Source organism: Stylophora pistillata, chromosome 1 (genome assembly GCF_964205215.1).
Source record: "Stylophora pistillata chromosome 1, jaStyPist1.2, whole genome shotgun sequence".
Lineage (NCBI taxonomy): Eukaryota > Metazoa > Cnidaria > Anthozoa > Scleractinia > Pocilloporidae > Stylophora > Stylophora pistillata.
Window position 1 is genome coordinate 34,763,415 of NC_142519.1, and position 16,229 is coordinate 34,779,643.

The 16,229-nt window shown below is 38.9% G+C and overlaps 1 protein-coding gene and 1 pseudogene across 3 annotated transcripts; both read right to left on the reverse strand.

Moving 5' to 3' along the window:
• Nucleotides 1-159: 159 nt before the first annotated feature.
• Nucleotides 160-16,184, reverse strand: LOC111335043 (bactericidal permeability-increasing protein). 3 transcript variants are annotated; one of them, XM_022940877.2, is made up of 16 exons: nt 15,973-16,181; nt 13,754-13,865; nt 13,278-13,406; nt 12,892-12,965; nt 12,406-12,496; nt 11,837-11,900; nt 11,620-11,683; nt 11,042-11,133; nt 9,858-10,034; nt 9,212-9,271; nt 7,649-7,816; nt 7,350-7,417; nt 4,275-4,317; nt 3,490-3,559; nt 912-988; nt 160-533 (listed from the first exon to the last, which is right to left on the reverse strand). In XM_022940877.2, the coding sequence occupies exons 1-16, from the start codon at nt 16,091-16,093 to the stop codon at nt 435-437; spliced, it is 1,509 nt and encodes a 502-aa protein (XP_022796612.2). In that variant the 5' UTR covers nt 16,094-16,181; the 3' UTR covers nt 160-434. The 3 variants fall into 3 exon arrangements, 2 of the variants coding, with proteins under 2 accessions (XP_022796612.2, XP_088585564.1); XR_002695299.2 differs by lacking the exons at nt 3,490-3,559; nt 4,275-4,317 and having other exon boundaries at nt 463-533; nt 15,973-16,184; XM_088729438.1 differs by lacking the exons at nt 160-533; nt 912-988; nt 3,490-3,559; nt 4,275-4,317 and adding an exon at nt 4,324-7,235 and having other exon boundaries at nt 15,973-16,184.
• LOC148742214 (uncharacterized) lies at nt 995-3,483 on the reverse strand (annotated as a pseudogene).
• Nucleotides 16,185-16,229: the final 45 nt, after the last annotated feature.

Sequence of the window (16,229 nt, forward strand, 5' to 3'; positions counted from 1 at the left end):
CAATAGTCTCTGTAATAAGGCGGTGATATGATTAATTTTTTTGTCACTACGTCATCTTAGTAGATCACTGTACGCCTTAAGTATTGATTTATCTGTAGAAGAAGCAGGTTGCAAATCAAAACTAACCACATGTTGGAGACAGCTACTAAAACACATATCCCTAATATCATAGAAACATTTATTGTTGTTCGTTGATGCTAAAGTCATGATTATTCACGAGGAAGAAGAATATTCAGTATAAGTTTGTTACCAGCTACAAGCAAAACCCATCGGTCTACATTATTTGCGAGATGGTGGCTCTATCTATTACTTCCTTTTGATCCTGATTATGAAATGTCTACACAATGTCATCTATATAAACCCCATTCAATCTTGGTTCGTTAATTTGACTAATCCTCAGTGAGCTGCCAGATTTCAAGCGATTCGTCCACTAATTAAACTATGACTATCTTGTTTCCTCTCTGTGTGCGGTTATCAGTAGCAGCACCTTTACCGGGAGAATATTTCACATCTGTTTCAATCAAGTTGAAGCCCTTTGAGTAGAAAAACAAGGAAAAAACAATACAGCATGCCACAAGCCTTGTCAAAATTTGTTGTAAAAGCAAGAGAGTGATTTGGCATCTACACACGTTATTCTGCGCGACTGTACGCGAGCTTCGAGTAACTAGGTACATTTTCGAATTGAAAAGAATAAACGAATGAACTGAAATAATAACTCAACATACACAAGAGAACAACAAAGTAAGCGGGAGCGGACACTGACAGAAATAAAAAACAAATGATCGAATGAAAGAAGAGAGGAAGGAAGGAAGGAACAATAGAAGGAAAACGAGGAGCATACAAAGGTACGAAAAGAGGTAAGAAGCCTGCTCCTACTGAAGACTAACCAATAAAATTAGAAAGCAGCCTACCTTTCCAGACGTTATTTCAGCATTTACCAGCTGAACTCCGTCCACTACTGGCAAAGGAAAGCCAACGTCACCAATTTCTAAAAGGTAACAAAACAAGCAATAAGAAAACACCAACCTGACAATAAATGTTGCAGTGGTTAAAACTGTAATTTATAAACAAGATTAACTTTGAAAGAGAAGGTTACATAGGTTACATAGGTTAGTTGACCACTTCCCATAAGGGATTTTCAGGGCCAACACCCACCCATCCCACCCCAGGGGAGGACATCCACTTCACAGTAGTCTCGTGCGTGGGAAATTAACGTCTCCTACCCCTAACCCTGCAGGAGACGGGGCCTACGGTTTATTCGTCCTTACCCGAGAAGACTAGAATATCTATCCATTTCTTGTCATTGAAAGGTAGCAAATTCTCCTCAGTCATTTTAAGACCATGAGTATTGGTATTGAAAAAGTTATCCATCTCGATCTAAGATGTCAGTCTCCGTTGGATATGGTATGTGCTTCTACGTTCTACAGGTGACTTTGAGAAGCTCATCTTCATCTACATCTACATATTAGTCTTGCAAAGGGGGCCATTCTTATACGTTTCAGTGTTCGGTTTTATTTCTATGAATTTATCCTTATGATATGATCTTAATTGACGGTTTTTCCTCTTGATATATTTTGGGAGTTTCGTCTGGACTTCGCCATGGAGAATCTTGTAGAACATGGTTAAACGTGCAGACTTTCTTCTTTTCTGTAATGGAGGCCAGTCCAAATCATTTAGAAGATTTGATCCAGTCCCTGATTTATGCTCCCAAAAATTTTTTACAAAACGTGCAGATCATCTTTGAACAGCTTCAATTTGATTTACGTGTTTGTCCTTCCAGGGGTCCCAGACTGTGCTTGCATACTCGAGATGCGGTCGAACTAAGGATTTATATGAAAGTTCTTTGATAGATTCAGGACATTTTCCAATATTCCTTTTTAAGAAACCCAAATATCTGTTTGCCTTATTAGTCTTCATATCAATATGATGACTCCAGTCTAGTGAAATTGACAATTCCACCCCAAGGTATGGATAGTGTGACGCAGACTTCAAAGTATGACCCATTAGCTTGTAATCGAAAATTATTGGATGAGATTTCCTGGTAACTCTCATAGCAAAACATTGCTGGGGTTAAATTGCATGAGCCATTTTTTTGCCCATTGTTAAATTGTAGAAAGATCAAGTTGGAGTTGACCAGCGTCCAGAGTCGATTCAATGATACTATAGAGGATGGTATCATCAGCAAATAATCGTATAGCAGAATTGCAGTTATCCCCAATATCATTTATATAGAGAAGAAACATTAGGGGATCTAGGACTGTCCCCTGGGGAACACCAGATGACACATGGACTGCAGGAGAAGATACTCCATCTACTACAACAGATTGTTCTCTACATGTTAGCCAAGTAGTAATCCAGCTTTTGAGATTACCCCTTGTTCCATAATAGTCAAGTTTACTAATTAATCTCTGATGTGGGACAGTATCAAATGCCTTGGGGAAATCCATAATGATTAGATCTGATTGATTTCCATCGTCAAGGGCTCTTCCAATTTTCTCTATTGTTGTGACTAGCTGGGTTTCACAGGAGAGTTTCCTACGAAAGCCATGTTGAGATTTAATAAGGATGTTCATTGAGTCTAGATGGGCCATAATATTATGAAAGATTATATGCTCTAGTATTTTACATGGCACAGCTGTCAATGAAATTGGTCGGTAGTTTGCAGGTTGATGTTTATCACCTTTTTTGAAAACAGGAGTGATATTTGCTTTCAGCCGGTCACCGGGCAGTTGACCAGTAGCTACAGATTGGGTGTAGAGAAATTGGAGAAAAGGTGCAATTTCAGCAGCCGCTTCTTTTAAAACCCGGCACGGATTCATCGTGATGGAAAACCTCATCATAAAACTGTAAAGCTCCATGTACTTCGCTTTCGATACTCAATCATTTTCACTTGCTTCAAGTGTAAATCCATCGGCTGAAGGATCTCAATACTCACTGAGACTTTCCCGAAATCCAAAAATGTAAACTAGGCTCAAAGAGGAATTTTAAAAAAATCAACAAAAATAAACCTATGAAGCCTTAGCATTCAAACTGAACTCAGAAAGAATCATCAGTTTTGGTATGATCGGAAGCTCCTTCCAACTTAGACTCAAACGTATATTTCATGGAGGTTTGAGTATCCCTTGGCATGTTTTCTTTTCAACAGGAGCTTTAAAATGTTTAACATGATCAAAAGAAGACACTAGAAAGCATCATGAACTTATTTCTGTGGCCCATTTTAAGTTCACAGATTACATGGTGCCACATAATCCTGAAAGAGGACATATATGTACGTCGGATTATAACTTTACAAACAAGTTATGTTCGGTTTGATTAGTTACCACCCATATTCTTCAGAACGGAGGCCAGCACTGTCTTAAACTTTCTCTGTAACGATGGCTAAAATGTTCCTAGCAGAAGCGAAACAGAACAATATTTCTCGGAAGGCAAGCACCATGGAGACTTTTTGATTAACCGTTAGTATGTAGATGACACGAAAGTTTCTCTCACTGTTTAGTTGCTTAGCGATGATCTGGTCTGCAAAAGCATCCAAAGCAAATTGAAGAAGCTTCATGTTGATCTGCAATTCAGCAAAATAAAACTCTAAATAAATAAATTTCTCACACCTTTACCGAGCGGTGAATGTCTAGGGGTGATTCCTCAGAAATAAGACTGGTCGAAAACCTTTTTTATTGCTTTTCTTGAATGCTCCCTTTAATCGCTCCGTCAAAGAACAAAATCACGCGATTTATTCCATCAGTTTACGTTATTATTTGAGGAAGCTGTATGCAAGGGTTTTAAAAACATAACTTACAAAAGAGCCGCCTGCATAGGTAGAAATTCGCGAGAATATGTAAGAGGTGATATTTACCTTCTAAAAAAAGTAACGTAATCTACTCAGGACGTTCCTCGAGCCGTAGTAGTTAGAGTCGTTGTTTTCGTTCTAAGAAACGGCTTTGTATACACTTTGAATTGTGTTTTTTTCTTTTCCATAGATTTGTTTCTACATAATAATACCTCAAAGGGATTGATTTTTGCATGAAAACTGAGCAAGAACCAAAAAAATACAGGCCACCACGCCTCCTGAGTATTGGACCCATCAAGGCTATTCCCGATCTTGTTATGTATTGTTCACCCCTTGTTCTATTTATATAGTTCTTTTTCTTGCTAAGAACAACCTATTACAATTCAAAAATGATTTTTATGAGCGTTAGCCATTGAGTATAGTCGGTGACAGAGATACTACTGTTATGCAGTTGAGTAAGAATGAGAGTGCATAGTTCTAAGTTTCGTACCGATATATCTCCAATGGCAGACTTGATCAGATTGACTTTCACCCTGAAACATGGACACAACTGAAAATCAAACTTAAACCAAATAAGAAAAGGAAGCCTTTTCTCACTAGTTCGTTCACTTTTAAGACACAAACGTGTGTCCTATTTCTTTATTTGAAGAAATTAGGAAATCGGAAAGTGCAACTAAAATGGTGAACTCTTACTGGCATTCTGCTCTGAGTACAAGCTAGTCATCACTAGCACTGTCTTCAAACACAAGTATCATCACAAAACTACCTGGATGCATCCTCGGTCAAAGCATTGGCAGCTATTAGATTATTTGATAACACAGCAGAGCGATACGAAAGATGTGTTGGACACTAGAGCAATGAGAGGGTCTGACTGCTCGACAGATCACAACATGATTCGATCTAAACTCGCTTTCTTACTGCGGAAAGCCATTAAGAAGACTAAAGGAAAACCAACATCCAAGATGAATGTGGCTAAGTTGCGAAATGAGAAAGTATGCAGGGCGGTCCAGAAAATGGACAAGATCATGGAAGATAAGTAGGATGAAAACCTGGATTTAGAGGAGCAGTGGGACAGGTTGAAGACCACTGCCTACCAAACAGCTGGAGATATGCTTGGTAAACCAGACCGGAAACACTAAGACTGGTTTGATGAGAGTGATGTTGAGCTTAACACCTTGCTTGGCGAACGAAATAAGGCTAAAGCAAACGAACTAAAAAGAAAAACACGAGCGAGCAGCTCTAGGCTTGCTACAGCCAGAAGCAAACTTCAGAGGTATACCAGAGAAAAGAAGTCTCAGTGGTGGGAAGAGAAAGCAGTAGAATTACAGCAGGCAGCAGACCAAAATGACATGAAGGCATTCTGCAATGGCCTTAGAGAGGTGTATGGACCACAGAAGAGAGGGAGTGCCCAACTAATAGTGCTTGACGGAGTAACAGTCTTGAAGAAAAAGGACGAGATTCTGAACAGATTTGCCCAGCATTTTGATCAACTGTTAAATGTGCGTGGAACAGTGGATCACACTGCTCTAGACAGCCTCCCAGACGTACCAACAAATGTCAGCCTGGATGAGTTAACGGAATTTAATGAACTTGATAAAGCGATTACTGCTACCAAGAGGAATAAGGCTCCTGGTGGATGCGGCATCCCTGCTAAGGTTTGGAAGTATGGCGGAATAAAGTTGAAAGAGAGACTTTACGATCTGATTATTCACGGATATCTGGACAAAATAACAACTGCCACAAGATTGGAAGGATGCAAACATTGTGCCTATCTTCAAGAAGGGAAACAGGAGAGACTGTGGCAATTACAGAGGAATCTCACTTCTGTCTATTGCTGGAAAAATAATGGCTCGTATTATCCTCAACAGATTAAATAACAAGATAACTCCTAACATCTTTCCTGAGACAGTGCGGATTCTGAAGCAACCGAAGTACCATCGACATGATCTTTAGCCTGCGGCAGATCCAAGAGAAATGTATAGAACAGGATATGCAACTTTATGCTGTATTCATAGACTCTACTGAAGCCCTTGATACAGTGTCAAGAGAGGGCCTCTGGATAATACTAAAAAAGTTTGGATGTACAGATAAAGTCCTCAACATGATCAAGGCTCTACATGAAGGGATGCAGGCCCAAGTAGTTCAAGGTAAAGACATATCCAAGAAATATGCAGTCACAAATGGTGTAAAGCAGGGCTGTGTGCTCGCACCTACTTTATTCTCATTATACCTAACAGCAATGTTGAAAGTACCATTTAGGAACGTACATGAAGGGATTTACATCCAGACAAGACATGGGGCAGATCTCACCAATGTGTCTCACTTCAAGGCAAAAACTCGCACTACTAGGTACTTAGTTCGAGAGATGCTGTTTGTTGATGATACTGCCCTGGTGGCTCACAATGCTGCAGATATACAACTACTTGTTGATGAATTTGCCAGGGCTGCCGCCCAATTCAGCCTGGAGATAAACATCAAGAAGAAAGAATGCCTGTTGCAACCAGTCAAACTACTCAACCCTCCACCTGGGCCAGAATCAATCATGATAAACCAAGAGCTTCTTGTACAAAGCACTGACTTTACCTACCTTGGAAGTACTATAACCGCAGTTCGAAATATATGAACTTCATATATTCATCATATCTGATTCAACATCACGGGTTTATTACGAATCAACTTAACGGCCTGCTCCCAGTTGGCTTGTTAGCTCAATTGGTAGAGCGCTGCACTAGTATCGCAGAGGTCAGTGGTTCGAATCCCGTACAGGCCTGATTTTTTTCAGGTCTGATTTTCTCTATTGCATAAATAGCGCTCTCTACTGCGAGGTTCGTGCATCGTACGTACCTTGGAAGTACTGTCTCGAACACTGCTAGAATAGACAAGGAGATTCGGAATAGAATGGGAAAGGCAAGTGATGCTTTTGGTAAACTCCAACACCGGCTGTGGATAAACAAATACGTGTCCATCCGAGCGAATTGCAAAGTCTATAGAGCAGTGGTACTATCAAGCTTCCTTTATGGAGCAGAAGTTTGGACAATATACAGGTCACAGGTTAAGAAACTACAAACTACATGCCTACATGATGAGACAGCTGAGAGACATCATGAACATCAAATGGACCGATAAAATAAAAAATGAAGAAATCCTACGCCGCGCAGACCTGCCATGCACGACTGACATACTGCTTGAGAAAAAACCTTAGATGGTTAGGACACGTGCACAGGATGGAAACGACCGGCTCCCCCGTCAAATGCTTTACTCCCAGCTCTGTGAAGGAACCAGAAACCAAGGAAGACCTAGACTCAGATACAAGGATGTGGCGAAACGAAATGTGAAGTGGAGAGACGTTGACCGAAAATCCTGGCAGACTACAGCCAATAATAGAACAGCATGGAGAAATCCTATTCAACCAAAGCCGAACCCAAAGGACAATCATAGTCGCATCGACTGACTGCAAGAGAGAAAGATAAAAACCCATAACTTTTCCCCACCTAAAAGGTAGGTTGGACGTTAAATTCAAATTTGTTCCGAAAGAAAATTTGAATATATTTCTAGGCACACCTACTTGACTGTATCCACATGACCAGTAATATTTGTTTGTCTCACTGCAATCTTCACGGTTGCAGATATGTTCTACAAATGGAAAACCACACAGATCAATTGATCAACATATAGTCACCCTTATCGATTAATTAGTTAACCTTTCATTTGGATTTATCTTAGTCTAAGTTCCAAGGGAGTCCCAATGTAAACACAAAAACTTTCTCTTCAATTTCAAAGAGTTTAATGATGAGCCAATACCTCTCTGAAACAAAGGCAAAATAGCAAGTTGCAAACGATCAAACGTGTGCCTGATTCTCTTACCAGTCCCATTGTGAAAGTGTACGCAAATGAACCATTTTTTAATTGTGCGTAGGTTTCCACCTCACCAGTCATTGACAAGGCTATTCCTGCGGAGGTTGTAGATATGGTAGGGCGCAGAGTGGAATGTACCACCAGCTTCATGGGACAGTTTGGATACATCAGGTATAACTGATAAATAAACGTGTGGAAAAGCGCTTTACTGATTTTTCATTGTTTCAGTAAAAGGAATTCAACAAATAAATTAAACTTCACATTTAAGTACAGCTACTGAAAAAGTTGAGTTATAAAACTGAACGAGAAGTTCTAGCAGTTTTAAAGCTTATTCGGTATTAAACAAATAGAGAAGCCTTGACTGTGCTCTGATCTGTTGTAAAGCACGCAGAAAGCGGCTAGAGCACGAAAGGGATGTTAGGAGAAACACTCAACTACCTCTCGTGTTTCTCCCTACATTTCTTCTTGGTCTTCTTTAGGCTTCTTTATTTGTTTTAAAATAAAGAATCCGTTAAATTCCCCACGCATAACTTTCAATTTTCAAAGCAAACTTTATTCCCAAAGGGAACAACAATGTCGTCAACATGGTCTATACTCTCATAAATACGCTACATTAAGCCAATCAGAATCCTTGTTAGAATGCTTCAAATAATCTGGTTTGACGAGACTAAAGCTGTCAAAAATGTCGAACCATCAAAGTTGACAACCTTCAATAGTTTACGAAGTGCTAGAAATAGTTGGGCAGGTCAAATTTAACACTTGCCTGAAATGTTTAGTTATATTGTTTAGTGAATCCTTCAGTGAAATCCGGCCGGAGAGCGCCAGGATGATTGCAGTCGCTCTGACACCATCATGATTTGTGTTATTTTGAACAGTTATGCCAGTTTGGTTAAATTATTCATAATTCCTGTTTTATACTTTTTGTTTTTGAACACGAAACTAGATATACTATACGAGAGTTAGCTGTGTTTGAGTTTTATTACTGTATGTAAACTTACAATCTAACTGAGCGTGAAAAAAACTCTCAGACTCGGACACTCCATTTCCTTTCCTCTTTAAGGATTTTCGTCTCAGTTTGCTTACGTTGTAATAACGTCAGTTACGCCGGCACTTGGCATCTTTACAAACCTTTATTGGTTCTTCTGTTGTAACTTGCCGGCTCGCTTCAGTTCCAAAATTTCACTTTCAATTAACGAAGAAAAGCTAAAGAGAAGTCGGGAAAATGGAGGAACATCGTACAAATTGGCTTGACAGCTTTGGCTCAGCTCCGTGATTTGTACTCTGATAAAGCCAGCTCTTTCAACCGATGACAGCGCGTGTTATATTCAAACTTTATTGCAAATTTTAGTATACTCTCGAAAGTGCTGCGCTATTTATACAGAATAACTCAATTTCCTGCCGGGTTCTCATAGTAACCGTAACTTTTAACCGTTATATCGTCATTCTTAGAAATTTTTAAGCACATTGTACTTAAAGGCTGGATTCATTATGTATCAGTCAATCACCAGCATTGGAACATGAGCCCTGAACCATAATCACCAAAAGAAACAAATTGGACAAGTGATCACTTACCTTCGGTATGATTAACTTAAATGTCGACGTGTTTAAAGGGTACGAAAAGTTTGGAGGAAGCTGCGACGAAAACAAAACATAATTTTACTGTCATAATGATGAAATGATATATAACAATATAATACTCTATTCAATCTTGTATATAACAGATTTATAGAGGAAAATACTCAGAACACACTGAGAAATAAAACAAATGAAGAGCACGGAGGCCAAATAACTGTTTTTTAAAAGTTTTCCAGTCAGCCTCCAGTTCCATTAAGTTGCTTAAATACGGAAAATAAGGGAGAACAGAAGTATGCTTAAATAAAATGATAATAGTGATGATAATAACAATAATATAATAATAATAATAATAGTAATAATAATAATAATAGTAAGAACAATAGCAATACGGAAGGAAAGGTAGAGATAAGACAAATGTTGGGAGTGTTATTCTGATGATCAGAACTAGAAAAGCTTGGACGACGCCTGATAAACCAGGTCTTCGCAAACCAATATTTAAACTACATCGTTCAGCAAGGAGGGGAAATTTCGCAAAACTCTTTGTTGGTGACTTTGAAAATTAAACCAAGTCGCACCCGTTTGCAGTGCAAGATAAGCGCTTTTCCTACATACTGCGCCTAAAATATTAGATTTTTGCACTTACCATTGACGGAGTGACAGTTTCGTTCAGAAACCCAGCATCTTGATAAACAAGCCCAGCCGTGTTAACCACGTAGTCAGTTAACCAAACGTAGGCCATCTTCGCCGATTCTGAATCAGCAGGGAGGCTTACAGGCGAAAATGGAGCCTCTTTTGGGGCTGTCACAGATTGGAACTCTCCCTTAAGACATCATAAATGACATATGAATAAGGAAAAAATAGAACCAACCCGAGCCTTTTTATTGTGAAAATCAAGTGTCTCGAGATTTTTATTAATCAATGTGAGAACTTGGGCTTTATTTTACTTTGTGATTGTCAAAAATAAGTGACATGGATTATGAAAGAAATGTTTAGTGATTCACTGGACATTAACTGTCACCCAGTTACTTTCTGACCCTTCCTCCATGAAACCTGGTATCTTCTTAAACTCCTAGCGTCGAAAAAGTAGTAGGGGAGTGCAATTTGCTTTACTTCTGGTGAAATTCAAATTTATTTGTTGAGGCAAATAATTTATGATATTAGCAGTGTTGGCATCACTTAACTGAATAATAATAATAATAATAATAATAATAATAATTTAATATTTATATTGCGCAAATTAACATGTCGATATGATCAAATGCGCATCACAACACTGTTCGGGGGACTTTGGCCAGACTGCATCAGCAGTTTACAAACAATCGAAGGAAACTTATTTGAAGATGCCCTCTCCACCCGATTCCCAGTAAACAGGCCAGACCACGTCACAGTAATCTCGTGAGTGGGTTCTTTAACGTCCCCTGCCTAACCAAATTACCTAATTAATAGATGCAGGAGACGGGACCTACGGTTTATTCGTCCTTATCCGAGAAGACTAGAATGTCTATCCATTTGTTATTAAAGAAAGGTAGCGCATTCTCCTCAGTTATTTTAAGACCTTGAGTGTTGGTCCGGCCGGGGCTCGAACCATCGACCTCGACCTCCCGCACAACAGTCCAGCGCTCTAACCAATTGAGCTAACCGGGAGGCGGTTTGAATCAGGTTTGGTGGCCTGTTATTGGCCGAATGAATACGATTCCTTTCAGTTTCTTTGTGAAACGGAAAGGGAAGAATTCGAGAACTAAAGTTACTAGACTAAACTGAACAACGTGTCAAACCTTTTCATGAATACGCAAATGATAACATAGAACTGATATAGATGTCACTTACTTTGATGAAGACATCCAGGTAAGACTCATTAAAGATTGGACTTGAAACCAGAGAATAGTTTATAAGAGCGTATTTATCGAGGCGCTTTATCACTGAAATGTGAAAAGAAGGAAAGATAAAGCTTTGGTCTCGGAATACTAGGTCTTTTTCGGTTAGCGAGCTGTAAACCCACGAGAACTACATGTACTCTATTATTACACAAAAACATGAATATGGAAGCCGTACAACTGTTATAAGGTAATGGGTGGTGTTAATCGTAGAGTTCAATAAACAGCACTTCAAATCTTGAAAAAGAAAAAGGAGACGACTGATAGTGCCTAACAGCAATCTCTTACCTTACATATTTTGCTGAAAACTCATCTTTTTAGACAAGGAAAGGTTAATCTCGCAGTATAATAATCAAGCAATAAACCACACTTTCTATCGGTGTATCGGTATAATAAGCAACGCAGGAAGTTTGGAGAAAGCGAGGAAAGTTTGTAAACCACAAGGCACAGTCGAGTGGTTTACAAACTTGTTCACCTGAGAGTTTATAAATCAAGACACAGCATAAAGAAGAACCGCATGTCTTTAGTTACCTGGAAACGTTGAAAGCTCTTTTTCGGCGTTGTTATTTATAACATCCGATACCTCCTGGCAAAGCTATTGGAAAAAGTTGACGAGTCGGTAAAAGGTTAACTTTAAGTATCCGAGAAAAAACTCAGTCCAAAACAAAGATAGAAGAGAAATATGGGTAACTAAATATTTTGAGAGTTTTCAACTTTTCCACATCCCTCTAATAAGACTAATACTTACTTTATCTTGTAGAGTATCTTTAATTTTTCCTGCTACGTATTTGTCAAAAAGGTTGTAAAGCCAACTGGGAAGAAGAAAAGTTGAAACGTAGTACAGTCAAATCGGGAGTTATCAACAAAAATCATTCGCCGTGGCTATTTGGAAACTATTCAATGACACCTACTATATTCCTTGAATTATTCAGAATCTATAGAGCATGATCATACAGTACGGGAGCTTCTACACAAGTTATGCACAGGGTCCAACCAGGAACGTTTACAACTAAGGTTAATTTCAAATAAATGTTATTTGGAAATCATATCGAATCTAAAACGGCCGTAACGAAAGGACTCCCTTATCTCGTCGGCAAGCAAACTGGTATATTAGTATCGGTTACACAATAGAAGGGATGTGATCGGATCAACTAATGTATACCGTAATTATGTAGGAGTCGTGCTGGTTTGGTTTTGAGCCTCGCCTTTTCTAAAAAAAATGCACCATCGTATATGACGATTCCCTCGCATGTGAAATGTCTCCATTTACCTAACGTCAAAAAAAAACATCAGAGCAGAATGAAGGAAATGGATCACCTTGCACCACCATGAAAATGGATATTCACGTCTCCTATTGAACTAGAACAGCTGGATGTAGCAATGCTCGGATGACCAGTACTATCTGCACCTAAAAAGAGTGGAAGAATTCCAATCAACAATACGAAGGAGTCCTCGCTCTCACTTTACAGGAATTTACTCTGATAAGTTTCAAAGAAAAACTGACTTGAAATAGAAAATAAAAGCAAAAAACAAAACAAAACCACATAAAACCCAACAATCAAACAAACAAAAAAGTAGTCGAGAACGAAGTAATTTATGGCAGAGAAGTTCCCTTACAGAAGATCCTAAACAGGTTGAGGCAATCACAATCTTAATATCTACGGCTTTAAGATATAATACGAAAAATTTACACTCCAGTCGAAAACAAAAAGTCATCGAGATGGGTATCAAGGAGTGCGAAATTTGCAATATGTTCACCGAAAAAAAATACTTCGTTAAAACGCACTTTTCTACACAACTCACCAAGTTTTGCACTAACAGACAAAGCTATCCCGCTTGCATCCAAGTCAAAACTCCCACTGTCACTAACATGCGGCCTGAAGCCCAAATAAGAGAAAAACATTGCAAATGAGGTTTTGACAAATTGGAAAATTTCAGCTCATCCAAACCTTGACACCGACTACACGGAGTAAGCACATAAATAAACAAATATATAATTTAATGACGAAATGAAATGTTTTAAGATGATAAGAAAAAAGTACACAAATTTATTCAAAGGATTGTTTTGGAAGAAACAGCTACATGTTAATATGGAGAATGTTTTAACTCGTAAATTTAACTAACGCCTTTAAAGTAAGTGACCAGTCACAGTTGTGAAAGAAGAACTCTCTCTCTACGAGAGCTCTCACCAGTGATCTTTGCGGTAGTGCCAGTTCCCGCTCACCGACACTTGTGCGCCAGAGATCTGGAGGGTAAGTCCAACTCCTGGATCCGTCTTGAAAGTCGATGAAGGAATTGAGAAAGAGTTGAAATGCACGCTTAAAAAAGATGAAGAGGAAATTCACAAAATTAGCGATTTCGTCTGGCAGTTATCAACTGTCTCAAAATTACAGATTGAGCAAGAGAGAGGGACGGAGAGACAACAGACGTCACAAATAACAAAAGATGGTCTTTGTTTAAAGAGAAAAAAAAAAGGTAGACGATGGGCCATCCAAATACCGAGCGCAGGGAGAGCTCATGGGGAATAACCAGTAAACATTTGAACTAATTTTGGCCTATTATACTCATTCGTTAATCACACAAGGTGCTACCAGTACAAGTACAGATCGCAGGTCATCATCATCTCAGGTCACGCCCAATACGTGTGGCGTCAGATCGAACATACCTTGACAGCGAGTAAGAGATATGGCCGAGCGGTGTATCAGCATCTCCAGATATGTCAGGGATCGTTGCTGTCTTGACTTTCTTACTCAGAAGTTGGATCGCTACTGTGTCAACTTTGGAAAAAAGAAAGATGGGATTCAGAATTCTTTTTTACTGTTCACTGACGGTGGCAAAAAAAAAATTTTCCCGCAGCAAAATTAAAGCTAAAATTTTGCATTAGAATTTTTTTTTCTCTACAAACGTGGGTGGTCAAACGGACTGACAGGCATTCACACTTTACCGACCTATGACATTGACTCCAACTCAACAGAGATGAGAGGAGCTCAGGACACTGGCTATACGGGGCCTCTAGAGAGCTTGACTTCACTATGTTAGTATCGTGTTAACTTCGGGCGAAATCTTCACAGGTCTTCACAAGATATGGATATGGAAACTTGACATTGACCACTCGCTATTTCTCTATGAAATCCCTGACGTGCGGCAACAGAGATGCGGTTGTCTATTATTCTACTGTACCTATCTCTACTGACTCGTGCAACGGATAACACCGTGAAAGAAGGACTGTCCATTGTTTAACAGTGTCATGGTTCTCGTTGCGACGAGGGAGAGCAGAAAGATCGCTAAGGAAATCAGGATTGATGAGAAGTGAATTTGAATGTATGAAAATCATATATGTGTACTGCGGTTTCATGAAATGTATCAAAGCGATCCTACATAAGTAAGGTTCATTGCGGCAAGGATCGCTTTCATACATTTGATAAGAAGTGCCCTATTGACTTTTCTCTATAAACTTCACCGTCATGAACAGTTTTATCAGATTAAATTTATGGGTATTTATTTGGTATCTGTTTTTGTAAGTTTAAGTTGATCTAAATGTGGCTTGAATGATACGATAATGCACTTTTATTTTAATTTTTGGTAAATCCGTGTTTTTTTTGTTTTTGTTTTGTTTTTTTTTTTTTAACATAGAACAAGTTATCTCCTTATATCTAACCTATCAAAACTTCTCTATTAAAGTGAACCTTATGCATTTGTATACGATATTCTTTAGCTGCAGTTTGGATGAAAATACTGGGGTTCGAATGAGGCCAGATAAAATAATTTGTTTTCGTCTTATAAGTAACTGTGTTATAATCCGCACAGGGGTTGGAACTCCGTTGAGACCTGAAATAATTACGCCTTCTTTCACTTGTATTGCAAGGCCTCTTTCGAACTTCAAAATTGTTCCTTATATACTGGGATATTCATAAATCCAAAAAGAACGAGGCTAATAACAAAATCCAGAACGACCAAAATACTCACTTCATCTTCGCACAAAACAAGCAGCCTAATTATTTGTATGACACGAACTAAATTATGAAATAAAATATCGACGAGGAACGTGATAACATTCAGATAAAAGCTTTCGAAACTTAGCCTATCGAACATTTGCCTCTCGAACCTAAACTTTCGAAACTCAACTTCCGATCCATGTCAGCTCGCATCTGGAGTAATTTTCCCCTTCTCACAAGATTCGAAACTGAAACGTCTCATCAGGATGTTTTAGTGATAAAAATTTGCCCAGACAAGTTAATAATCCGCAGATTCCCTTGATCCGAGTTGTTGTGGGTTCAGTCTCTGCCTGTCTGATGGTGTCCTTTCATTTCGGAATTTTCCATTATTGTCATTTTTTCTCGTATTCAGCTCAGAAAGAACTAACTTATCTTGTAAGCTAACTTAGTTCCCTTTTTATTCATTAGCATTTTAAGTCATTCAAGCTCCATACCTGCTCGGTCAGGCGTGAATCTATGAAAGCTTCTTATAACCCCTATGGGAACGAATAACGCAACACTCTTCCTGGATGGCCCGTGAAAACAGCTGTATTTTTTGCTTTTTAAGAGGAAAATATCCATCAGACGCATGAGAATAAGAAAGTGATAATTTTGAGGCTGAAGCTGTCATAACTTTGGTAATAAATGTCTTCCGTTTCATGCTGTTTAGCCCCCGTAAATAATTCTCAGAAACTTACGCATTTACATGTGATACTTTAATTTCTTAACGCATTTCTCTGGATTCTAACTCAAACCCACGTTAAGGTGTTTCTGATCAAGGTAATGAAACATAAATGAAAAAAAGGCAAATCCCGCTGTTCGACGATGGAACTTATGCTAGCGAAAGAATTGTTGATACCGTGGCTGGTGTGTAAATAAAACAATTTAAAACCATCGAGTAGACACTCACCTAATTGGAGACCTTTGTCAGTAAAACGAAGGCGTATCCCAGGGTTCGCTTTAGTAATTAACAAGCCCGCGAACAAGGCTAGAAACCCAGTAAATATCGTAATCTTCCAATTCCTCTTCATCTTTGTCTATTTGGCCTCTTCGCCTTTCTCTCGAAAGACGCGTTCGAAAGTGCAATGCGAGGCCGTTATGTGATCCGAGAAGTAATGACCTTTTAAGGATTGCTTTAGATAAGCAAAGTATCAAATGTGCCAATGA

Bases quoted from the DNA above. Each gene is read 5' to 3' on its own strand.
- LOC111335043 (XM_022940877.2), bottom strand. From the start codon at position 16,093: ATGAAGAGGAATTGGAAGATTACGATATTTACTGGGTTTCTAGCCTTG. The intron at 13,866-15,972 runs GTGAGTGTCTAC...TTTTTTCCAAAG, and splicing joins TGACAAAGGTCTCCAATTAG to TTGACACAGTAGCGATCCAA. The intron at 7,418-7,648 runs GTAAGAGAATCA...TTCCATTTGTAG, and splicing joins ACACTTTCACAATGGGACTG to AACATATCTGCAACCGTGAA.